At 53.1% G+C, this 25,399-nt stretch overlaps 4 protein-coding genes across 4 annotated transcripts; 2 read left to right on the plus strand and 2 right to left on the minus strand.

The window, feature by feature from the left end:
* Window positions 1-435: 435 nt before the first annotated feature.
* On the minus strand, window positions 436-1,658 carry MAA_00038 (2OG-Fe(II) oxygenase family oxidoreductase; the record flags this gene model as incomplete). The annotated part of the gene is made up of 3 exons (XM_007818036.2): window positions 436-1,352; window positions 1,424-1,525; window positions 1,592-1,658. 3 exons carry the CDS (start codon window positions 1,656-1,658, stop codon window positions 436-438), a joined length of 1,086 nt encoding a protein of 361 aa, XP_007816227.2.
* A 2,834-nt stretch (window positions 1,659-4,492) lies between these two features.
* MAA_00037 (cell wall biogenesis protein Mhp1) lies at window positions 4,493-8,287 on the plus strand (the record flags this gene model as incomplete). Its single annotated transcript, XM_007818035.1, has 3 exons — window positions 4,493-4,547; window positions 4,647-6,813; window positions 6,883-8,287. 3 exons carry the CDS (start codon window positions 4,493-4,495, stop codon window positions 8,285-8,287), a joined length of 3,627 nt encoding a protein of 1,208 aa, XP_007816226.1.
* Window positions 8,288-10,904: 2,617 nt separating this feature from the next.
* Window positions 10,905-14,522, minus strand: MAA_00036 (Phosphatidylserine decarboxylase; the record flags this gene model as incomplete). Its single annotated transcript, XM_007818034.2, has 5 exons — window positions 10,905-11,135; window positions 11,201-11,952; window positions 12,041-14,180; window positions 14,282-14,326; window positions 14,433-14,522. 5 exons carry the CDS (start codon window positions 14,520-14,522, stop codon window positions 10,905-10,907), a joined length of 3,258 nt encoding a protein of 1,085 aa, XP_007816225.2.
* Window positions 14,523-17,885: 3,363 nt separating this feature from the next.
* MAA_00035 (phosphorylcholine transferase) lies at window positions 17,886-19,412 on the plus strand (the record flags this gene model as incomplete). Its single annotated transcript, XM_007818033.2, has 4 exons — window positions 17,886-18,352; window positions 18,460-18,810; window positions 18,878-19,223; window positions 19,284-19,412. The coding sequence occupies 4 exons, from the start codon at window positions 17,886-17,888 to the stop codon at window positions 19,410-19,412; spliced, it is 1,293 nt and encodes a 430-aa protein (XP_007816224.2).
* Window positions 19,413-25,399: the final 5,987 nt, after the last annotated feature.

Genomic DNA, 25,399 nt, shown 5'->3' on the forward strand with positions numbered 1-25,399 from the left:
AGCCGTCTTGTCCGGATCTTGCTGCGAACAGCGTGCTGACGGTAGGGTGAGAGGGAGCTGAGGGACGGACTTTGTGGTGGACGCGAGTGAGGAGCACTCTGTACATGGAGTTCTGCAGGCCGGATGTGCAGCTCGTCATCACCTTGTCTCAGCCCCCGAGGGGGGTCTCACGCCCACCCTCCTGGAGTCTCGGCGCGCGGAGCTTTGAATTTATGCTTAGGTCCAGAAGAATGACATTGTTCTAGATCATTGCCGTGGTGTGAGTTGTCCATTGCGCAAGGGGGGTTGTGTTCTCTCCGGCTTTCTTTGAGTGCTCCGTGCTCCCAAGTCATACCTCGCACTCAGATCATGACAGGAACGAGTCAATGGTGACAAGGTTAGGAATTCACCTTATAGTGATGCGTAAAAACATGCCCACAGAAATCACATCCCCGACTAGTCATAAAACACCTTTGCCAGAAACCCTTCCCCGGTATCATCGCCCTCCCTCACTGACCCCTTCCAATTCTTCCTCACCCTCGCCCTCACCCACTCAGTTGCCGAAATATCCAAATCATGCCTCTTCCCATCCTTCCCACACCCCACGCTCCTCAGGAACGGGCTGTCCAACGTCTTCAGTGGCAAGTCGTCACTCGGGCGCACAAAATACAACAGGCCCAGCCGATCCATGCACGCCTGGTCACCCGGCGGCGCAACTACTCTGTGTATGCCGCTCCTGATGTACCCATTCGACAAGAACTCAAGTATATCCGCAATATTCACAGCCACCTTGCCCTCCGGAATGCGTATATACTCCCACCCCGAATCCGGGCCACGCCTCACCTGCAACGCAGCAACGGGTTGTTGAAAGACATATGTCAGTGTTCCATTGTCCGAATGCCCACGCAGATATAGACCTTTGTATTTCTCGTTCTCGGCTTCCGACCTAGCCCGGTACATCATGTACCTCAGGGAACTGTCGCAATTTGCCTCGTACCGGTGCCCGTTGACCAAGACGTCCTCGGGCAGCTCTAGTATGTGCGCAACGAGGCGAAGGAGCTTGCGGGTTACATTTTCGTGCATGTGTCGCTGGAAATGCTCAATTTGCGACGCGTATTGGCCTATGATTTGCGGCTGCGGCCGTTGCGTCTGCGGGAGGAACTTGAAGACGTTGTAGAATTCCAGGTTGTCGTCGAGGCCCGGCAGAATCTCGACGGAGCCGAGGGGGCGGTAGCCGTTGTAGTTGCCATCCTCGAGGGGCGCGCGGAACTGGAGCTTTTCCGAAGGGGTCAGGGCGAAGAAGGCCTTTGCAATGGCGAACTGTTGGTCGATTTGGGATTGGGTGAGGCCGATGTTGGTGATGTAGAAGAAGCCTGGGGAATGCCTTCATGTCAGGGTTGTTCGTGCCGCCAGGGGCTGTTGCTGGGGAAAGGGGGGCGCGAACCGATGGTGTGAGCTGCTTGTCTGAGCTGGTCGGCTAGCCTTTCCATTCCTCCTGGCTTGTCATATTCGGAAAGGTCAAGAGTGACGAGGTCAGCATAGGAGACTGCAGGTTGTCAGCACCCTCGTGCTTCTTTGATGCTGAGAGTTGGAGGAAAGCCCCCCTACTTACGACTCTCTTTTGTCTCGGGAGGATGAGTATACTTGACCAACGGTGTGTTGGAGATTTGGTGAGGCATGGCGAAACAAAGCGAATAATGATTGTATCGAACAGTTGAGTAAAACTACCCGAGGTTGCAAAGCCGGAGGTGTTTCGTCTATTTATGCTACACAAAGGCGAAGCACTCCTTCCTGTAAACTGCAAAGTTGCCTTCTATCCGGGCTTGGACTATGAATAATGACAGTCCCACTAACATGCATAACCCATGATGATTCAAATCCATCATAAAACTATTGACACCTGACCATGACGGGCATTCTGTAAGTGTACAACCTGGGATACGACCGAACTCATGGCGTACATGCCAGGACTCCATTCTTGGCAGCAACCGATGAAGCCATATCGGGCATCGACCAAGGTTTCCCAACACAACATCTGTGCAAGATATGGTTGGAATGGTTGGTAGCTTGTGCTTCGTGCAGCAGGTGCGTGGCCGCAGCTGTGGCATTGCGATCTATTCATGGATGAGCGCATGTTGGCTTACCTTGATTGAGTGCAGCAACGGGGAGATGTTGCTCTAGCTGAGGCAAGTCATGGCTTCATCGTTCCATGGCAGTTGCCGTATAGGGAAAATCTCGACTCCAGCTAAAATATCGAGGTAGATGTCCATGTGTAAGTGCCCTTGATGGGATCAGGCCGTTTTCATGGGACTACTCGAGGAGTTGACATATACTCACAAACCACGGACAAACTAGAAACATTCCACCACGGGGACCCCTTGTTGGCAACGCGTTGAGCAGTTGATGCAATTATAGTACTGTTTATGACAGACAGACAGACAGACAGACAGAAGACCAAAAGTGCGTCCACCTATACGTTTTGCCAAAGCTGGTGTCGAGTACAACGTGCCGGTGCCCATCATTTGCAAACGTCACTTTACTCCTTTCGATTCTCCTTTGGTCCGTTCCTTTGTTTTGTCACACGACACGGCCACATGGCGTAGGACAGCCATTTCAGGAACCGGAACTAAGGCTACGGGAGGCTCGGGGGATACGGGGTCAAATTGGCTCAAGACTCGGAGACGGCATCAAACAAGGTAAATGGTCCAACATACACCTGGGTCGTTTATCGTCAAGGCACCGCGCGGCTATGGATGAAGACAAGGCTGGTGGCGCCAGGGGCATAAGCATCGAGGAACCGACCCAGTTGGCCTGGCTGGCAGCAAGCCCTTCTCCGCTCAACTCTCAAACGGACATCCAGCCATGGTAGGGGCCGGCTGTAGTGGAGATGGCTTTCCTTGGGCGCAGTCTGGAGCACGGTTACGGAAGACTCGGACGGCGCACACACACGCAAGTGTTTGGCCGGGTAATTGTGAAGCAAAGACGTCTGGTGGTTCCCATCGCCTATCCACGGGACACTGAATGGTCGGAAAGACTGGCGATGGCGTTTGGGCCTATCCACTTATTAACCGTCTGGTGCTGCAGAGTGGCAGATGGGGAGCCTTGTTGACGATCTCTTCTTGTCCTTGGTCAGGTGGTCTGGAGGTGGCTCAGTCATTGACAGGACCCTGCGTAAACCGATGCAACTATACTCCTCGCTCGGCAATGGGATGGATGCTGTGGTTGACAGATTAGCCAGGCGCCGTTGGAGGAGCATGAAGCGTGGAGTTCACCAGCGGATAAATCATGACTATAAGGGTGGTTCGCGAGTCAAGCGAGTTCTCAAGCATTTGCATACGAGACTTCATTTGGCCCGGGTGGTTGATGCTTTGACTGTGGGCATCATTGGTTGATGATCAATTGATACTACTTGCATACTGTATGTATGTATTGATGCATGCACAGTGGTGCATAAGTTCACCAAGCGAGGAAGGGAAGGAACTATGGGGTACTCCGTAAGTTACGGGGCAACTAATTTAGTTGCTCGACTGGCGACTGTGGGTTCGGCAGTCCAAGGCAGTTGCCTCACGTCACATAAGCGAAAACCATTTTTTGCAACAGAATTCAATTTGAACAGCTTATCAGAAAACCGATGCAATTATTTTTACCCATTCCGATTGCCCACCGCAATATTGCTAGTACTCTCATTCGATGTTCAAGGCACGCGACGCCAAGGAACCAGGTCTGCGTTGCGGCATTGGGAGGGCCCAGTCTGTTAGCCCTAGTAGTCGTATGCGCCAGGGTTCCGTGAGTCCCACGAATTGCTCAGCGGGCCAGAGCATGGAGTGGAGTGGAGACGTCATGAAGTGGTGATGGGTGCTGAAGGCTCGCTGGAGGGTCCATGACGGAAGAGCCTCGAAAATCACCAATCTGAGTCCAATGGCACGGGCAAAGCGTTCCAATCGACGACGCTGTCTGGCCGTGCTCAACAAGCAGCATTGGCCCTACGAATATTGCTTACCCCGCCGCCGCATGATAAGGTCCCGGAACAGCTCGGTAGTTCCGTCGAGTTGGCCCGTGTCCAAGTCCGTGTCTGCGAGTCCATGTCAGCCTCTGTCAGACCTTTGCAACTTGGCGAGGCGTCTGCCGTCAAAACGGCTCATTGGACGGAAGCCCTCCATTCCCAAGCTTAATCTTACCGAAGAAGCAGCCATTGAAAGGCGTGCCTACCCACCTCCAGCCGTCGCCTAGCTGAGAAATCGGCATCCAGTCCACACGTCCAACGACTCTCACCCGCTTTCGACTACTATTATCAAGTTGCCAGAAGGCAAAACGTCTTCCCGCCATTCCATCCATTCAATACCGCAGCTGTACTCGCCACCTATTGTCCGGCGTCGAAGCTGACAGCATCGTCCCTTTGCGCTGCTAGACCTCTCCCCATTTTGTATCATCTTGCTTGCTGTTCCTGTCTGCGTCTTTCGTCCATGCTGTGTCCTGTGGAGTAGTCGAGCGAGACGAGCTTCCCGCTGGCACCATGGAGCAAGTTCACGGCATCGACGTCAGCTGGATGACCCAGGGGTCGCCAAGAGGTGAGCCTTCGTCTTTTAGCCAACATGGCCATGAAATTCGTCTTGCGCAGCCCAAAAACACCCTGAACCTTGGCCTAGCTTGCTGACATATCCCAACAGATAGGACAAACAGACCGTCCACCTCGCCCCCAACGACAGCATCGGCTCCAACGCAACCGCGAGCTATTCCCACACCGTCGCAAGATGCTCGCAATCCCCAAGGGACACCGATTGCAAAGGATACACCTCCACAGCAAAATGGACACCCTACTCCCAGCCCAACAAATTCCACCAGTGCATCAAGACGACTGTCACGATCCGGCTCAATAGAGAATAAACCCGGGCCCAATGGAACTCCTCCTCAGCGACGTAATTCATGGTTTTCAAACATTTCCGCCAAATTCTCTAGCTCTGCTACTACTTCGCCACCGAGCAGTACACCCGCCCACCACCATTCCCTGCATCATCTTCACCACAAGGAGCCACAACAGAAAACTGAAGACCAAGCGTCGCAGTCTCCAGCACCACCCCCGTTGTCCGGCTCACCGCCTCCGGATGACACCCTAGAGCCGATGCCACCAAAACTACATCCAACCAGGAATGCCGTTCTACAACATGCCGCCACGAAACCCGAAGGCAACAGCCCATATACCCCGGCTCCGCCCAAGGCCAGTCAAGCTGGCTTTCTGGGCGTCTTTCGACGCTTGTCCTCATCAAGCACCAATAGCATAGTAAATGGGAAACTTGGAAATGGCCTGGTCGAGCGCAAGATTCTGAATATCGATCAAAACCGTGAGAGATGCAGCATTTCGGAGCTGAGGGAGGCTAAGCTTAGACGGGTTTCATTCTGCGTGGATGTTGAGATTGCTCCCATGCCCAAGTATGCTGATGGGGAAGCTCAGGAAACAAAACCGCTGGACAAGGCACAGAAGAAGAAACTCACAGAGCATGGTGAAGGAGACGCGCTGAAGAACCCTCAGGCAGTGGAAGCCAAGAAGGAAGCCGAGGAGGCCGGTCAACGTACCAGCGGAAACGACACAACCAATCCCGACACAGAACACCTCAACAACGAAGCTGGTACAAATGATGGCGCTGCCGACGAGAATTCTTCTGCTGAGCCTGGGAGGGAGAAGGAGACAACCAAGAAGAAGGAGAAGAAGAAAAGAAGCGAGGAAGAGCGGAAAGCTAGGAAAGAGAAGCGTCGAAAACTCGCCGAAGACAACGGCTCTGTGCCGATTGAAATTCACTATGACAGCACAGACTCATCATCGGAAGCCCCCAGCGGCAACACAACTCCAAAGTCATCATCTCATCCAACCACAAATCCTGCCAGAATATATCGTCGTTGTTGCCAGTTGCGCGAAACTCCGATTCTTAAGAAGATAACGGAACAATTGATGGACAAGGCCAATTCCAACATCTCTGCTGGCACAGTGAACAAATTGGATCTGACTGACTACTATCTTCAACTTCCAGACCTAATCACACTTGGAGACTATCTCGCGGTGGTTCCAGTCAAAGAGATCCTTTTGGAGAACTGTGGGTTGGGCGATGAGGGCCTCCGTGTGATTCTTGCTGGTCTACTGGCAGCAAAGATGCCTCCAACCTCACGGCGTAAGAAGCCTAAACACGAGATCGAGGCACAAGGCGGAGTTGTTGAGCGGGTTGTCATCAAAAATAATAAGCTTGGCCCCGACGGCTGGAAGCATATTTCGTTGTTCCTGTACAAATGCCGATCACTGAAATATCTCGATATTTCGCATATACCCTTTCCAAAACAGGCGACTGCTGCCAAGAATGGCAACTTGTCAAACGGCATCCACATTCCTCGCTCGATATCAGATGTCTTCTCAAAGGCCATGGCCGATCGACTGGGTGGTTCAACTCTAGAGATGGTGAATATCGGCGAGACGGAACCCAGTATGGAGCAGTTGGGCACAATCATGGACGGCATTATCAAATGCGGGGTTCGACGATTAGGCCTAGCACACAACTCTCTCGATGCAGACGGCATCAGGCATGTGGTAAGATACTTGTCTGGTGGGTTCTGTGAAGGTCTCGACCTGGGCGGAAACGACATTAATGAGCATATCGAAACCCTGGCTGGTTGCTTGGACGAGCATCATCCCATTTGGGCGCTTAGCCTGTCAGGTTGCAATCTGACTCCGTCGAGTCTTGGAAAGGTGTTGCCGGTGATTGCCAAGTTGAGGGGCTTTCGATTTATTGACCTTTCACACAACCAAGAATTGTTCCAGACAAAGCCCAGCGCACTTGGCCTCTTGAGAAGGTAAGCTTTCAAGCAACCCCTGACACTGTGAAACTGGAAGATTGGGGGGATGCTAACAAGAATTCTCAGATATCTCCCCAAGCTGGAAGATTTAAAACGAATTCACTTGCAGGACGTAAACATGAGTTCAGAGCAAGCCATCGCCCTAGTTGAGGTATTACCGGAAGCGCACAACCTGGCACATGTCAATTTGTTGGGCAATAATGAGCTGGTGAAGCTCGCAGATGCCAAGACGGAGGAAGCACAGGAAGAAGCTTGCGCCTTGTACGCATCACTCATGGCCGCAGCAAGAATATCGAGCAGCCTGGTGTGTGTCGACATTGAAGTACCCAGTGAAGGATCGGGGGAGATTGTCAAGGCCATGGCGAAGCAGGTAGTAGCGTATTGCCTCCGCAACATGGAAAGAATTCCCGACACGAACATCAGCGCGGTTATAGCCAGCGCCATGTCCGAGTCGCAGTCTGAGCTCCAGGACGGCAAGATTCCTGCGTACCCCGACGTTCTTGCCCACCTCGTGGGACACGATGTGCTCGAGCAAGACGGACCGGAAGATGACCATGAAGACACACCAGACGAGGACTACGTCATAGGAGGGACGGGGGTGGTCAAGGCCTTGGCATGCTGTCTCAAGAACCGGAGCGACGACTCCCACCGACAGTCGGGGGAGTTTGCTGGAGGTGCGGAAGATGGCAGCGACTCTCCAGCTCTGAGTGGCTTGCCGACCGGTGGCAAGGCCAAGGACATGTCGAAGCATCTCCTGGCTGGGGCGAGGAAGATTCGACAGCGTCTGCAGCCAGCCTTGCACAAGGCTCGGGCTGAGCCGGGCGACGACGTGAATCTGCGCAAGCTGACGTTCCTGGACGAAACACTGCAAGGCATTATCAAGAGATTTGAAGACGAATTTCCCGACACGCGCGAGGCGCCGCCAAATGCGCCCAACAGCAACGAGCTACGCAAGACGTCTTCGACATCGAGCGAGGAGCCGGTGCACGCTGGGCCAACGGGAGACGACTCGGCGGTTGCGGTATCGGACGGGGAGGACGAGGCAGAAATTCACGCGCCCAAGCCATTGTCCAGGTCCAACTCGATGCTATCCAAGGAACTGGCAGAAGAGGAAGGACGGGTGCTCCGTGCCGGGCACCGTTTCCGGTCAGGATTTGTACGCAAGGAACAATTTGACCTCATCAGCACGATTGACGACATTGGATCGGATCCAAAACATTCGCAAATGCTGGTGGAACTTGCGGAAGACATTGGTGGCGAGCTGCTTGAAAAGGTCAAGGAAAAGGGAGCGGTGCGAGCATTCAAGGAGGACAAGGATGTGCTCTTCCGTAGCATGAGAGACAGTGATCCAGAACACTGGGGTCGGTTCGTGGAGGCTCAGCAGAAAGCGCGAGCCAATATCACGGTGTCTTCGGAAAAGCACGGCACAGAAGCATCGCAGCTAGCAGATGAGAGCGCGATTGCGGACTGAGAACAGCGGTGTTTTTTCTTTTCTTTTCGGCTAATCAGAACTCAAACTGCAGCATACTCGACATGACGAGGGCCAAATATCGTTCACTACTTAAATGATGTTTGAACAAGAAACACGATCCATTCAGCGTGTGGAAAATAGACTGATGGGAATCAGTTGTATATTTTTCGCAGAGCAGCATGAGCAGACGGCAGTTGCTGCTATGGATCCTTTGCATACATTACATGGCGCAACTAGGCTGCTGCCGAACTTTTTTTTGGGTATTTCATATGCATGGTATTAATCTTTCTGGGGAAGGGAGGGCTTCATTTTCGATTGCAAGCGAGGCGTGTGGTAACACTTGAGTGCTGGGGACCTGTTTATGTGTCTCTTTATTTTTTCCTTTCATTCATTTTTATATGCATGTCTACTCGAATGAAACAAGCTGTATGTCCCGGTTTAGCGAGTAGTGTATATACTTGAGGCAGTATTGTATTCGCAAGGAGCGGCGTTTGAGTGCAGGTTCAAGGTACAACAGAGCTACTGGTGACTATCGAGGTGAGGCGTAGCAGGCTTACACCGTGACAAGCGGGAAGCGGAGCCAGGCGCGAGTTGAGCAGGAAATGCCATGCGAGGTCGAGATGCAAGTGAAGTGTCGCGCAGGTGCACGGCCTGGGGCGGGGCCGAAACTTGGAAGCAGGTCAGCAGGATTACAGCCACGGCCATTGGTCAGGCTGATGCGTGCGCAGAGTCAGTAGTATTGCGTAACTACGGACTCGTGTTTGCGCAATGGGGGTTGGGGCACCAGGCGCCGTGGTTTCGCAGCGTCTGGTGGTTGACTCGGCAGCCAAAGGCGGCATGGGCACGCGATGCCACTTGACGGATGACATCAACTTGTCCCTCTCTCTCTCCTCTCCTCCCTGAAGGAGCCCCGCCGGTTCAGGCCAGCTGGGCGTGAATTGCGACATCTGGGAACAAAGGGCCAGGCAGGGCAGGCAGGTGGTGCCACTCTTCCACCCCGCCGTCCGCAGCACCCTCTCAGTCAGGCCACCCGCCTGCAGCTAGCGAGACGTTGGATGTGGTCTATTTGTCCGTCCTTAGTCGTGGCTTTGTAACAAACAGCCGACTAGGTACTCCGTACCGGCACGCGCTGCCAAAGCGGGAAGCGGCAGGCACGCAACCCCCCTCGAAAGGGTACAAAAGGGTCGCCGCGCCTGCCGTCTCGCCGCGACCAACCCCCGATGAAACTTGATCCATTGACGGAAAAGCAAAAGCAAACTCGAATCTTCTTTGTCCAAAAACGAAAAAAAGAGTGTGCCAACCTTCCCCTTTTTTTTGATTAAAAGGGCCAAACCGCCCAAGTGCCCTCTGGGGGGTTTCAAACGGCGCACGCCCACTCTGCGTTGGCCTTGTTCAACATCAGCCCACCGGCCGGGTGGATGCCCACTGCCCATCATCGAACGACACTTGCGTACTTCGTACCTTGCGTGTGTGTGCCGGGTCTGGTCGAACAAAAAGCGCCAGGCACGCCGTTTCCAAAACCTCTCTTCTTTTCAGAGATATCCTCACGTTTGTTTTTATACACACTACAATTTTACCAATCTTCCGTCTGCCCTCTTTGCGCGGACGACGAATACGCCTTGTTTAAACACCTTTTTTGGGCCGAGTCCACAAGCAAGTTACACACACACACACACTACACACGAGCCATGTCGCCCACGTACACCATGTCGGCACACCTGTGCAAGCAATTCTACGCTTCTTGGAGGCAGACGCGCCCCGCTGCTACGACTGCCCCCGGCGGCGGCAGCAGCCCGCAGGACCTGGCGCTGCTGCGGACCAGGTCGAGGTCGAGGTCGCCGCTCGCAGAGGGCAAGCGGTCCATGGACAGCGACCGCTCCGACGCCTCGACGCGGAGGGACTCGTCGGCGAGTGCCCGGTAGAAACAGGGACTTTATGTTTTTGTTCTTTCTTACACACAACCGGCGTTGGGGATGGGGTTTCTTTTGGACCAGGCATGTTATGTATTGAGATTGATGGCCTATCTATTGAAATCTGGTCTGGGGTTTTGATGGGTTTTCGGACGCGTACCCATGTTGGATTCTTGTTGCATTGCAGGCAATGGTTTTGTTTTATATTATATACTCGGGGCCAGATGTGCCGATTCAAGATGGGTTTTTTTACCAGTTAAATTGAATCATTATCCGCAGCACGTCGTTGCATGCCCAACCCACAGCGGCGTCGTCTTGTCTTGCCCACGTCTGGACCGAGTCTTGCTCTATGCAACGTGCTTGTCCGTGAAACAGATCAAGGGACATGCCATACGACCCTGGCTGTCGAGGACTGACTCGACACCGGCTTCATCATGCACGCTTACGATCCATCGGCAAGCAGTGTCAGAAATGCCATTGCTCAACATGCTGTACATTAGACCTCCGACCGCTAAACCCCCTCGAGCCGCTACATGGACCAAATTTTTCTCCTGCTTCATACCGCTTGATCGCTCCATATAAACTAACCGAAATAATCATGACGTCGTTGCAGAGCGTCACGTAAACACGTTAAGGTGTTTGCTATTACTCCGCCCGGCCCCTCCCCAAAATCTCGTCATGTTGAAGAATATACCGTCATCTTTCACCTACATGGCCGACGCCGCCATTGTGTTCATGGTTGGCACATAAGATATTCTACGCTTGGGGGCATCGTCGTCGCCACTATCGCTGGGGGACTGCTCCATGGCAAAGTTGCCCTGGATGCGGCGCTTGGCCTCTTTCTTCTCTGCCTCGGTGATTTCATCCTCACTCTTGCGCATGTCCGGTGTGTATTGGGGCACATCTGGTGAGTGCCCAATCGACATGCCCACCCGGATCTGGCGTCCTTTGTCAGCCTCCAAATAGTCCATTTTCGACGCAAGAGTCACACAAGCAAACTTACCAATGTCTCTAGCGCTGTGCTTGAGTTGTCTGCCAAGTCATCGTCAAACACCATCCTGCCAGGCTCGAACAGTAGCAACACCGTGCTGCCACCAAATTTAAAATACCCAAGCTCCTCAGCCCTCCTTACCTCATCGCCGGCGTTTCGCGTAATGACTGTGCTGCCGACCATCATTGCGCCCACACAAATCACCATGACTCTTCCGTGAGCCACACTGTCAATCGGTACAATGACGCGCACGTTTTCGCCGTAGACGTCGAGGGCCGACCGGATAGCCATCGGGTTCACTGTGTAGTATTCGCCAGAAATGGTGATTGGCTTGCCCATGATGCCATCAACGGGGATGTGGAATCGATGGTAGTCCTGTGGTGCTAACCGGAAGATGCCCAACGCGCCATTCTCATAGCGAGCGGCGTCATTTGGATAAGCATCCCCTAGCAGCCTCTTGACGCTGAATTCTCTCCCCTTGACCCAGATCTTGGTTGCCTGCGTCATCTGGTTGAAGACCACGCTTCGGCAATCAGCTGGCGACACAATGACGCCAGGGTTATTGGGCGCCGAGCAGGGTCGAGAGTTGGGCTTCAGTGCTCGGTAGAAGAATTCGTTAAAGTTCTTAAACTCTTCGATCGGCAAGAGAACTTCTGACATGTCCAGACCGTGAAACTCGATAAATTTTTCGATTTCCTCCCTGGACGCAGGGTCATCAAACTTTCGTCCCTGCTTTATGCTCAGGTTTTTCAACAGTTTCCGGACTATGAGATGTCAGTTTCTAACAACGTTCTGCGTCTAGATAAGACGGTTTTTTTTTTTTTTTGGTTTCTTTTGCTAGTCGGTACTTACTTCGTTTGTTCTCCATATCACGCGACTTCAGACCCTTGTACAGCAGCCGGATACCCAGTCTGACGTAGACACTCATCTTCTCTTCATTGATCTGGCCAGTCATGCGGTCTTGCACCAGAATGTTGGCCGAGTTGGCACCCAGCTTGTAACCTCCATAGGAGATCTTGGTAATGACCTTGGAGTACCATTTGCGCTGTGCCTGGCTGGCCGTCACAAAGCCACCCATCAACACTGTGTTTACTTGTCTCCAGTCCTGGCTCGCGCAAGTAGCAATGTGGGTAATGATGTCTGTATCACTACGCTTGTTGAGTCGCGGCTGGTGACAGATGGGGCATTCGCGAATTTCTACGACATGTTCCTCGTCTCTGTCGCCAAACTCGTCACTCTCCTCTCCTCCGGAGCCCTTGGGGTCAATGGGGGTCTCTGGCTCAACAACGATCTGGGGAGTGGAAGTACCTGACACGTTGGCAGAGCTTAGATCCCCAGTGATGTCTGGCTTGTTATGAATTCCAAGTTGCTTCAAGTCCGGAACCAGGCTCTTGACCTTGTCTGCAACTGTCGTAGGCTTGCTCTTGGCCTCGAGTTGGTCCTCCAGGCAAATCACTGCCTCATCCATGGTCAGATCCCACGTCTCTTCATTGTCGGCGGCTTTGTGGGGGAATCGTTGGAAAAAGCTGTCGATTGTAGACTCCTTCAGAGTAGATCCCAGCGTGTCCAGCATGGTAGTGAGTTCAACGCGGCTTATCTCACCACTTTCGTCAGTATCGTACTGGCGAAGCATGGCCCGCCAGAATTGCTGGCGCAGAGCTGGGTACGGCATGTACTTGGCTTTGAGGTAAATCTGAGGGCTGTGTTTGCTCTCCCATTTATCCAAATTCTTCATCTTCAGGGGGACCACATAGTCATGGAAATCTGCACCCTCACCTTCAGCAACAGTGTCTGACGGCTCAACCGGGTTAGCAGGTGCATCAGAGACTGGCGAGAGGGTCATGGCGGATGGCGTCTGACTTGTTTCAACACTGGTGCTTTGTGACAAAGTGTTGGTGTTGGGTGGGCTTTTCGACACCTGCGAACGCATCAATTTGCCCAAGCTTTGTGTGGATGATGACCGAGACATGCCCAGCTTCTTGAAGCGGGATCTAGTTGCTGAGGGAGTGTGTCCATCCGGCTCCCGTAGTTCGTAGAGTCCAGTTTCTGGGTTGGCCTGTGGTGCCCTCTCGATCAGCTGCGGTACCGGCAGATTACAAGACGCGATAAAGTCGTTTCCAGAATATTTGTCGTGGTCGATGACAGTGAAAGAAAAAGAATACGTCTGCTCGTGGCCCTGCACATGGAAGATCATTTTTTCATTGTAGACTGGGTTTAAGTTGTGCCTGACACGGCGTGTACGGTATGTCTTCTTGCCTAGGGACGCAACTACAAACGGGTCCATGTCAAAGCTTGTTCGCGTGAGGTTAGACTCGGGGGGCAGGTCGGTGATTTTGACAATCTCGAGGAAGATGATGCCCACAACATCCGAACCACCATTGTTAAAGGCGTAAGGATTGTCTCTTCTTCGCTTCCTCAGGCCCCTGATCCTAAGTCTACGGCGCCTCTTTTCGGCCGTCTCCGGCTTGGATGGGTCATCGCCTTCCTCATCATCGAATTCGGTGAGGTCATCCTCGTCCTCCTCGTCGCCAAGTTCTTCCTGGCCAGGCATAGATGTCGCGCCTTGGTTTGCTTCGGGAGTCAAGTGTGGTTTGGGCGACGGCATAGATGCAGAAATGGAGCGAACAAGAGCGGAAAACTTGTCCAGAATCTCTCTGGAGGAGGCTCCCGGGTTGGTCGTATCAAGGAGGGTAAATTGCAGCTGGACCTCGCCAGAGACAACACCGGTCTTCTTTCCAGGTCTTTTGCTCTTTAGGGGAAACCAGCGTGGTTCGACCTCGGTCCGTTCGTTTTGGAAAATCTCCTCGAGAGCTATGTCAAACTCGCCCATGTAATCCTTGCCAAAACGATCCTTGTCCCAACAGATGACATCGAGGAGGAGATTCTGAGCTGAATTGACAGGAAGTTCTTCCATTACATTCCAGTCGGGATTGAGAGTTTTCGAGACTGAATGGGTGACAACTCTACTATCACCCGAGGTGATGACGAGATACTGCGCCGCTTGTTAGCATCTTGCTTGGGTGACACGTACTGGACGCCTCCAGCATATGTAAGCGTATCACAACAACAAAAGCATTCACAGGTTAGACGTACTGGGTCGGAAGTGCCTCCACGATCTTTTGCGGCCAAATTTCTGGCCTAGACAGCAACGTTAGTAAATTGATAAGCCATGCCATAAGAGGCAGAGACTCCTCGGCGTATAGCAGGAGGAAAGCAGAGAAGAAAAGACAGAGAGCGTGCGCACCTTCAGAATGACCAGCTTCAAGGCCAGACCGCTGGCTGCCTCCCCTCCTGGGCCCCCCGCATTGTCAGTCTTGTCAGTCTTGGACCGCATTGTACCTGTCGACTGGCTGGTGACAGAATTAATACTCGAGGACGAAAGTAAACGGGTGGGCTTTATTCTCATGACGAGAAAAGCGAGCCAGAGGAGACTTGGTCTGCAGAGAGCAAGACGCAAGATGACCAAAAGCTCGCCGCGACGGGGAGAAGCTCAAGAGGTCAAGAGGTCCTTTAAGCTCGGGGCAGGTTGCAGGTTCCTTGGGGGGCTGTTGCTGTGTCTGGAGACGCCACTTATCCGGCCTGCACGGTGCCTCTGTCGGCTCTGCGCACTGTATGTCACGCTGTCTCGCCGCGTTTGGCCAAAGCGGGAGATTCGGCATCAGACAAGAGCATGTTACCAGACATGTTGGAATACGCACGACTTAAATAGTATTACTAGCTGGTCGTCCATCTGCAGCCGAGACGCCCGGAGCTTGGGGAATAGTCTGGAGAATCAGGGTCAACGCCGTCATGGCGCCAAAACGGCATGCACAGCCGCTGCCGGCTCCATAGTAACATTTGAAGTTTTGGCCTCTCTGCGGAGGACCTGTGTCACCCGCTGCTGCCCTGTCTGTACGGAGTAGGTGCCTGCGACGAAAAGATGGAGATGCAGCAGGCTGCCTTTCGGCGGGTGGGCTTGAAACAACAAGGAAATCCGTCTTGTTGCTGGCGTCCCGCATCCAGGACGTCGGGTTGAATCATCAATGAATGCCACGCTCCAACCGTCCCCGCCGTGGCGTGCTAACGACGACGGGTGCAGAAGCGCTATTTGTCGGCTGCTGGCAAAACCTGGGCGTGGTGACGTACATAGCTGCGTACCTCAGTGCATAAAATGGGTGTGACCTGCGCGACGTAGGGTAGGGCTGAAGACATACGGCCTGCGTCATTCCAAGACTCCAAAAGTTCTTTGCTGTCTATTTAATTTATTTTGTTCGTTTCATCAGTGCCGTTCTCATGCCTGTGTGGACGTGTCGCTGCTCTTCAAGGCATTTATGCGCTGCACTCAATGCCGCGCATTGAGACATTTGGCGTTGTGATAGGTCATCATAAACCACGCACAAGCCGCCCATGCTCTCGGGCGACGCATGAGAGTGTCATTGCAGGCCGACATTTCCCCAACCTTTGCATACCAAAGCACAAGAATGGATACCTACCTAGGAAGGTGGCAGGGTGGGGAGTCCTGTGCAGTTGGCAATGACCTAAAAAATAAGATAAAATAACTTGACCATTCCGAGATAATACTAATGGGGGTGTTTGTTGTGGGTTTATCGTGGCACAGCCATGGCTGAGTTCCTGAAATGAGGGAATATGCTGCGTAGCATTTTTCGTCAGAGCCGTGGGCCAAGAATCCAAGACATTGACAGCCACAGTGTTGGACACAACTCATCACACCGTCTGTCATGGCGCCGGAGTTGGACGCCTGCTCACAGATAAAAGACGATGACGGACGGATAAAGACGACAATCCGGCCGAGGCAACGTGAGTGGGTTTGCTTTACAGAGACCTGTATACGAGAGTGGCTAGCTTTTAGATACGAACAGATGGCAGCATCCTTTTGCTCGTCAAGGGCCGAGATGCAGTGGTGGATCGCACACGGGGCGGACGGAGTTCGGAAAGGTAATCTGACACCAAGTTGATGTGATGTGACTGATGCTGTTCAACCATTCCAGCAGCCGCGAATGAGTCTCATTAAACCCAGGAGATCCCCTTGGCCTTGGTGCCGTATGAGATGGCAGAACGTGTCAAAAACCGCTCTTGTACTCCGTGTGTGCAGTTCTGGCTGGGTACGGAGAGTCGGTACAGGTTCGTTCCATGTCTGTACCAAAGCAGGCTCACGATTCCTCTGCATGTCAACAGGGAATTCGACTGCATAGAAACTCCAGAGGGGGCAGGCATGAATCTGAAAGTGGCATCCAAGCTCCGTTGATCATCAGTGCTGGCCAATGTGTCCCCTTAATGTCATGCTGGACGGTGTCATCAGTGGCCACGGTTCATAAAACCGCTCACCCCAACATTTGTAGGCTGACACGACCGAGGCTGCAGTATGGCGGAGTTCGACTCTCGGTTGACGAGAGGTTTGGTCCTCGTAATGCGTACTCCGCGCTGGGGTAGCTGTGGTTCCCAAAATACCTGGTTCCCCCCTTTTTGTGTAGCTGCATGTGTGTCAGTAGTACATGAATTGACCTACAATCACTTTGCTCCGCACCGAAGTTCAGCACATGGGAGATCGATTTGCGAGTGGTTGGTGGTCATGGCATCGGAAATCACAGATAGCCGCTGTCTACGAAGGAGAGCAATTGGCAAATCTGGTGCGTTGGGCGACACCACGTCGAGTTTCCAATGGCTGCTGCGAGAGCGCAGCGCACCCCTGCTACTCTCATTGGACCGAATGCGGCTAGAACACGCTGCAAGACATCTCGATGGCGCTTGAAAGACGCGCGACGCGATAAATTTGGACCTTTCTCGTGTTAGGCCACCGCGTCCCAGGGGAAAGGGGCATGTCGGTCACGTGATGCTAGGTTGAATGGACAAAGGGGAAATCAAGGCGGTTCTGCAGGGGGCGAATCCATTGATAAAAGGAAAACTAGTGACGGCTTTGGCCGAGGGCAATTGGTGGCAGAAAAGAAAAACGGAGTCTGCAATTCCAAGTGAATTCCCCATATTCCCTTGTGCTCCGGGAGTTTTATTGCAGGGATCCCAGAATCGTGCTGGCATTGAGGGAGTCGGGTCATGTTTGTTGGCTGACAGGTCAATGAAAGCTCATTTCTCTCCACCTTTTGGACAGGCTCCGCGAGACTCGAGCCTCGTTTAGCTCATTAATTTGGATCTCTGGATGCCTCCGGAGGCAGCCGGGGCGTCTCTGTGTGGGCTTTTGGCATGAGACGGGCTGCCCTGGGCTCGTGATCGCGCGCCACTGTCATTGTGCTTCCCGCTATTCCCTGTCATAAGCTCTGGTCTCTCTGATCTTCTAATCTTCCGTCCACCTGCCTGCATTTGCCCATCTGCTCCTCTGCTCCTCCGTGTCCTGCACGAGCTCCTGAAGCGCCCCTGTCTTTTCTACCTACTCGGCTCGACTAGCTCCAGTCTGGCCTCTTTTCTGCCCTCATATTCCGTGTGCTACCAATCTTTGCATCCTGACAAGCTCCTTCGTCGCGCTATCCGCACCACAGCTGCGAACCTGGACCTTTCCACCCCCCAATGTCACAACCTCTACCCTGGGTCCAAGACCAATCGCTTCTACCACATCCGCCTCGTCCCCGGCATCTATAGTTTAAGCTGAGTATTTGCTTCCTTCGAATGACGCTGCGCTGGTCACGCGAACACTTGCCGTAAACGAACGACGCCAGATTGCCACACACAATCCGACACCGTGCTCACAATGTCGTCACCATCCGCCTCGCCACAAGGAAGCAAGCGCAAGAGGAACACCGCCTCCCTTTCCAACGGTGCTCCCGACAGTGTGTTGCAGCCTTCATCCCGAGACGCTTCTGCCGAAGAAGGCGATACTACGGCGCCTGAATCTGGTCGACATCATCACCGCAACGGCACCACGGGCCCGAATCCTAAGAGACTGCGAAGCAACTCGGGCCGCCCTGCCGATGTCGCTGCTGAAAATGTTATCGACCCTGGCGAGCCCAGCGACACCACAGAGGCCAGCATTGATATTGCCGAGCGAGTTGGTCGCAGGGCACGCAGGGCTTCTGCCAACGGCAACGACGAGACCATGGCGCCGCCGCCAGTTGGAAAGCTGATCCATCCTGCTGGTGGTTTCAAGACCAACCCTCCTCCTGTCGGTCGATCCGTACGAGTCTACGCCGATGGTGTTTTTGACTTGTTCCACCTTGGGTACGTTGTTTATTCCACGTAAAGCTTGACTTTTAATGCGCAGCCGTACGGTCTGTGCTGCTGCGTGCCCGGCAATGGAACAACTAGGCTAACAAGAGGCTTGGCAGGCACATGCGACAGCTTGAGCAGGCCAAAAAGGCCTTCCCCAACACCACTCTTGTTGTCGGTGTTACCGGTGACGACGAGACACACAAGCGCAAGGGCTTGACCGTCATGTCGGCCAAGGAGCGAGCTGAATCTGTGCGACACTGCAAGTGGGTGGACGAGGTCATTGAGGACTGTCCATGGATCGTCACCGCCGAGTTCCTCCAGGCCAACCACCTCGACTATGTTGCGCACGACGATCTCCCATATGGCGCTGATGAAGGCGACGATATTTACCAGCCGATCAAGGCAGCCGGCATGTTCCTCGTCACCCAGCGAACTGAAGGAGTGAGCACAACCGGAATCATCACCAGGTGAGCAGCGTATTTGCGTCCCTCGGGCAGAGCAACCCCGAATGGTGTACTGACTTGATAATTGAAGAATCGTCCGGGACTACGAAAAATACATTAGTCGACAGTTCAAGCGTGGTACTTCACGACAAGAGCTCAACGTCAGCTGGCTCAAGAAGAATGAGCTGGATATCAAGCGTCACGTCCAAGATCTTCGCGACAACATCATTACAAACTGGACAAGCACAGGCCAGGAGCTCAGCCGAGAACTCAAGCAGTTCTGGCCGTCTAGCCGGCCCCACAGCCCTGCTCGCTTCAACTCAGCCAACAGCGATGGTCTTCGATCTCCCACTAACCCTGGATCATCTAACCCTAACAACTCTAAGGAGTTTGTGACTGGCTACGCGCTTGGTCTGGTCGGCGGAGTCCGCTCCTGGGTAGGTTCTCCTAGTCTTGAAACGTGCCTGCCATCAGACATCATACTCACATTTACATAGATGACCAAGAACAGACGAACAGTTGCGAGCCGTCCCGTCTCTGACGACGAGTCCGAGGAGTCTGATGAGGCTGCCAAGTCTCCCGTGTCCACAAAGTCTCCCTCTCTGCCTACTCCAGCCCAGGCGTAAACTTGACCAATCTCGGACCTGCTGCATTCCTTTTTTTTTCTTTTCAAAAATTCTTTCTTCTTGTGATGGAAGACGAACAAAAGTCATTCGTTGACTGCATTGGCAACACTTGCTTCCCTTTATTCTCTGACAAGGTCTTTTCTGTACGACTGGAGACGAGCATTTAACTACACTTAATTATGTTGAAAGGTGCAGAGTATGGATTTGGACAACATTTGCAGGGATCCTCTGGAGTCCTCTTTTTTCTCTTTTTTTTTTAGAAGAAACATCGGCAACACGGCGCTTTCCGGCTGTTTTTGTTTTTCAACTATAGTTCATATCCTCATATATTCGTTGGGGTGGTTCGCGTCACCGTTATAGCGCCTCTTCAGGCCCCCCTCTTCTGGTTTTGTATTGGTGCAGTTGTAGTTGTTATGCGATGACGGCTGTTGAGAATATATTGACTGTGACGAATTTGCTTCATGTGTATTGTGACATGTGTGGACCGAAGCGACGTCTAGTTCTGTGGTTTGTCTAGTGATGATGAGGCGAGTATTTGACAGCTATGTTGGTGAAGTGCTATGATGGGTAGATTTCTGAGTCGAGGAATTGCAAAGTAGCTTACGGCGCATCATTGTGCGGCTGACAGGATCCATGCTTACGACGAGGTCTGGGATAGATGTGATGAAGGTTTTGGAATCTGTTTCGAGAAGCGTGTGTGAGCTATTGGTAATGTTCATGTTACTGGACGGCTTTGGGAGGAACTGTCACCATGGAGGATGATGGTAAGCATTTGGGATATTTGCCGTGATGCTGTTGAAGAGGCCAAATGCCTTTTGCAGGCCGAATGAACTGCTGAATTGTGTCTTCGACATTTCCAGGGAGGCGGGACTAGGCTATTTGGTCGGGGATATAACCACGATGACTTCGTTGGGAGACATGTTGCTCGTAGTTCTCTGCCCACAGCAGCAACGTAAACCCGTCTGATTTAGTTGCGTATGTCGAGGCTCGTACAACAGATTCATTGTATTATTCGGTAAAATGTACGACTTTGTCTCGCTGGGCCTCAGCCGGCCGAAACGATTGGGATTTCGTCTCTCAGCACTTACACGCCCCCTGCCCTTTTCTTGCCAGCTGCTCGTTTCACGAAGCTACGGGAAGTATAGAGAAAATGCCCTTTCCATTTGCCGTCCTTGATATCTGAGCAGCCTGGTGTACAAGAAGCCTGATCGAATGCCGAAGACACGCACAGCCTCGCTGCAAGAGTCTTGCAAATAGTTTTCACCCTCTCATTTCACGTCCTGTAGGTATGCGGAAACTTGACGTCCAACACCACAAAACCACGGGTCAGCAGTACAATTCGTCACGCAAGTTGCTTGCTAGAGGACTCCCAGAGGAGCCTCATGAATGGCGTCTAACCCGTCTAGCCTAGAATGCGGCCTTGATGCAATTCACGTTCCTGTAATTTTACGGCCTCGATTGGGGAGTCTGCGCTCCTTTTATACCGATTTGTCATGGTGAGCGTGTCTGGAGACGACTGGAGCTCATCATGCGCACGGCATGAAACAACAGCGCCTCGGTCTGAAGGAAGAGATGAAATGTAAATCTTGTCGCCTTTGCTGTGGCCAAGTGGTGATTGAGTTTCATGTTTTGCGAGGCTGGATTTTGGCCACGCGGGGCCGTTCACGCCACGGTGGGATCTGGCCCCCAAGAGACAAAAGCCACAGACCGTTATGGCTGAATGGACGGTTCACGCCAGAGACAAGGGCCATGCTCGGCATCTCATTTTTCAGGCAAGCAGGGCCTGTGGGCGTCGCACAGGGTGTCTTGGACAGATAATGGGGAAGACCCGGCAGACGACCTGCTCCCGCAAATTAAACGTCGTTTGGGGGCTATCTGTGATGCTCGGGTTCTGATGACGAATGCACGGTTCGGGATGGTGGTGCCAAGGCCTGTCGGCTTGCCGGGTGGATGGGTGCTGGACGATGGGAAAGATTGTATGCGGAAACACTTGGATGCGATGGTCAGATGGTTGGTTTGCAAATGTAGAGTTCTCTCTCGGTGCTGGTGCTCAGAGCTGGCGAGAGACTAAGCAGCCAACCGAAGAGGAACGTTATGAATGGCAAGGCCAAACTCGGGCTCGAGGCTGAGGCACAGCTTACCGTAGAATATGATGATACACGAGGTCTCTCTCGGGTCGCCTACCCTGTATTCATCACACTTGTCTGCAGGAACAGTAATGCTGTCCTGCCGGCTCTTGATTCTTCTTCTCTGGTGTAACCGTGTAACTGTTCTGGAAACGGAGACAATGGAAGTATGTACGGAGTACGTATTCGGTACATATGCAACCATGTGCTTGCCCCTCAGCCCTCAGCCTCTCGGAGGCTATGCCTGAGAATGGATGGCACAGCTGAAACTCAGCTCGTTCGCTTAGGTGGTGTGGTGACTTGTGATGTTGGAGATCCCGGACCAAGGTTGCCTTGGCAGCCCGTTATGGCCGGGTTTGTCGTTTATTAGGATAGTTTTCTTTTCTTTCTGTTACTTCTTCGGTTATGCGCAAATGTCGAGTCCTTATCGCAACACTGCGTTATGTTGTCATTCCGGCAGGCAGGCGGCGAACCAAATCTTGGGCCGGATTGATGCAGGCTAAAAATAGCCCAGCAACAGAAGTGTATTCTGGTGCCCTCACACGAGTCTGCGCATCGGGCTGATGAGTCTCACTCTCAGACATGCCCATGTCAAACATGATGTAGTTGTATGTACACACTCTCGTGTCAGCGTGACATGTCATGGCATTGTGGTAGCATGGCGATGCACCCTCGTTGGATCTCACACACAGTCTCATTGGCAATCCAGAGAGTCGGGAAGGAGCGCCAGAGGCTCCCACTTGCCGTGATACGCGCGCAGAGGTCAACTGGTGGTCGGCTGGGCCTGGCGAGGCGCAAATAACGTCTGGTCTGGTCTCCCCCGCTTATTGGTGGCGGTGCTTGGACTCCAGATGTCCTTTCTCTCCAACAACAGCAGAAGTCAATGCCACTTGTTGCAGATGATGGCGCATCTTGCCTGCTGTTGGTTGTCGACTTTTTGCTTCTTTTCCTACCTTCCACCATGGATGTCTCCCAGTTGGCCGAAGTGGATCGCAAGACTTGACCGTCCCCCGCTGGAGCCACACTTGGGCTTCGAGCTTCAATCGGGCCTGGCTTGAATTGCCCACCCAAGTTACCCCCTTCGACGGCTTCGGTCATGATACTGGTGGAATAGGCGCCGTTCAACGTGGCAACCCTGACGGACAGCCCTGACCTGGGTAGCGAGGTGTCAGTACGTACTCCGTAATGCTCGGGCTGCCCAGGCCGCCAGGGCTGATGCACATGCCTGACACACAGGAGCGTTGCCACCATGGCCGGCTCGATGGCCCCCATCGTTGCATGGCGTCTGGTACCTGGCTTGCTCGTCTCGACTAGGTGCTTCCCGTCATTCCGACCTCCTCTCCAAAGATCCAGACCTGACGGCTAAACCCTTGCGGGCACTTCCTGAATTGTCCATTTGAAGCGACCACGCGCGATAGGTCATCTCGCAAACACAGATACTGGCCCACCATGTACGTATTCCAATCGAGCAGCTGAAGCGAGTTGAGTTCGACGGTTCAACACTTGTTCTTCAAGAGGCCACGCACGCGCAGCCTAGGCATTGGCAGACAATCTTGTACGTATGTTTGTACGTATGCAACCAAGTAGTACTACCAACACAGAACCCAACAGGTACGGAGTATACACCATGCATATGTATTAGTACTCCATCTTGTTCACACAACACGTACATACAACCAACAAGCGAGAATTCTCCGATGCCCTTGTTAATTCCATGACACCAAACGGACAAAAGTATGTCCTCTGTACCACCACACCCCTATCTTGAAGCTCAGCACCTCAGCTTCCTTCTGGCGTTGGCACATGGCTTGCCGCATGGGTCAGCGGCCATGGCATTCTCCAAGGCGGTGGTGCAAATGACATCCTCGTCACAACCCCCCTTGGGGCGCGGGACCGATTTCGTCCACCACCGGGGAAAACTGGGAAGTCATGTTTCAAATCTTGCACATTTTCCGCTAATCTACGTGAGGGGCAAGACAAGAGGATTCCGCGAGGCTCGGTCAACATTCAGCGAGAACCGGAGAGCGACAGGGCCATGGAGAGGCACAGAGATGGAGCGTAAGGCGTGAGAGAGCTGCACTGCTGTTGTTCACCACAACATGGGCGATCCTCATGCCTGTTGATGGGTCAGCGAGTCTTAACCCTGGTCTCATTACGGAGCAGATGGTTACGAACTACGCAAAGCGACCGGCCAAGCCAATAGCTGCCCCGAACTTGGCTTGGTTCACGGGACCAACAATGGCAATAGTGCTAACACTAACTCGTTCCAACTGCATTTCTCGAAAGTCACCAACATGGACAATGCCGGCAGCATCCCACAATTCATGCTAAGCCTGGTCTACAATACGGAGCCCTTCTTTCTGCAAAGTATCTTACCATCAAGGACACATCCCCCGCGACTCAAACTGGCTCCTGAGGGAAGAGAGGGCGGTCCCCTGTCATCTCTGCCAATGACGGGCCTGAGCAGCACCGTCATCACAAGCTTTTATTGGTGCATAATCTCACCCTCACGACCCAAGTTGGACGGACGAAAATACAGCTTCGTTCGTCTGATTCGACTGTCGATCTTCTGACTTGCATTTGCCAGGCTGATGCACTGCTCCCTGTTTAGAAGGACAGCACAATCAACTTCTTTTCTTCTCAGATCTTGTATTCCTGGAAGAGTAGAGGAGCGGCACCATGAGGGGGGGGGGCCTTGTGCGAGAAACCGAGCATGCGGGCGTCCGGCCAACTTCCCCATGATTTACACGGAAGATTTAGGCCGGCATGGGCAAGGGCTCTCCCAATTTTTTTCGTTCTTTCCGTCGGCTTCCCGCGCCAATTCCCACTACCTTTGATCCCGGCTTTCGCCCATGCCATTGCAGCAGGGATCATGGAGATCATTTTGTAACCGGCATGGCCTGTCACATCTTGACGTCCTATCATCCACCATTGCGTATTCCGTTGTCAGGTCCAGGTCCAGAATCACGAGTTAGGGTTACAATTCCAACATCAGCATCAGCCTTTTATGTTTCCGAAAATGCCGTGCACCCTTGGCCGCCGGCACCCAGCTGCGTCCTCCATCCAACAAGCTCACCTGCTCCTTTGTTAGCCCTCAGCTTACATATGTACATACATAATCTGAGGCGACGGTCATCCATATTGGATACCGCAACTGACAGGGCACGGATCAACGGTTGTGCGTCCATAATACTGCACCCAAACACCTCTCTCTTAGGTCCTGTTGGTTGATGAGTACGCTGGGCTCCTTCCGCCACCGTCGCACCCATCCAAACACCATCATTCAGCCCTTCCATCAACTCTTGTCCAGCCCGGTGTCCCGCTGATCCAAGCGGCTGCCAACCCTCACAGCCACCGACGCCATGCCTTGGATTCGGCCCTCCATCTTGCTCATACTTGAGCTCCAGCAGGCTTTCAGCGCGCTGCTATGCTCCACTGAGCTTGGTCACACTTGACGCCATACCCGCCACGACCGCGGAACGCCACGCATGGTGCCCGCAGGCCCTGCACTTTGGTGGTTAGTCTCCAGTCGCTGTGTACATACAGTACATCTCCTTTGAGGAGTCTGGTGCTATCAATGGCTAACTAGCTCCAAGTAGCTTAGGTAGCCAGTAGATATGAGCATTTTCCAGTAGGGTACAATAGAGTATTCTGTCACCAACCCGCGGCGGCGGGGTGTGGATGACCACCTAGGTATTTGGGCTAGTAGCTCTTGGTGCTTCTGCAGAAGAGTTCCAATGATGTGTTGGTAACGCTCACACTGCAGATTGTAGTGCTGGACATACACCGTACCAACAGTAATAAGGGCGCCGAAGTATGTATGAGCGTGTGTACATCGAGCCTGCTCCAACCACGAGCAGT

This window comes from Metarhizium robertsii (genome assembly GCF_000187425.2).
Source record: "Metarhizium robertsii ARSEF 23 chromosome Unknown MAA_Scf_5, whole genome shotgun sequence".
Taxonomy (NCBI): Eukaryota; Fungi; Ascomycota; class Sordariomycetes; order Hypocreales; family Clavicipitaceae; genus Metarhizium; species Metarhizium robertsii.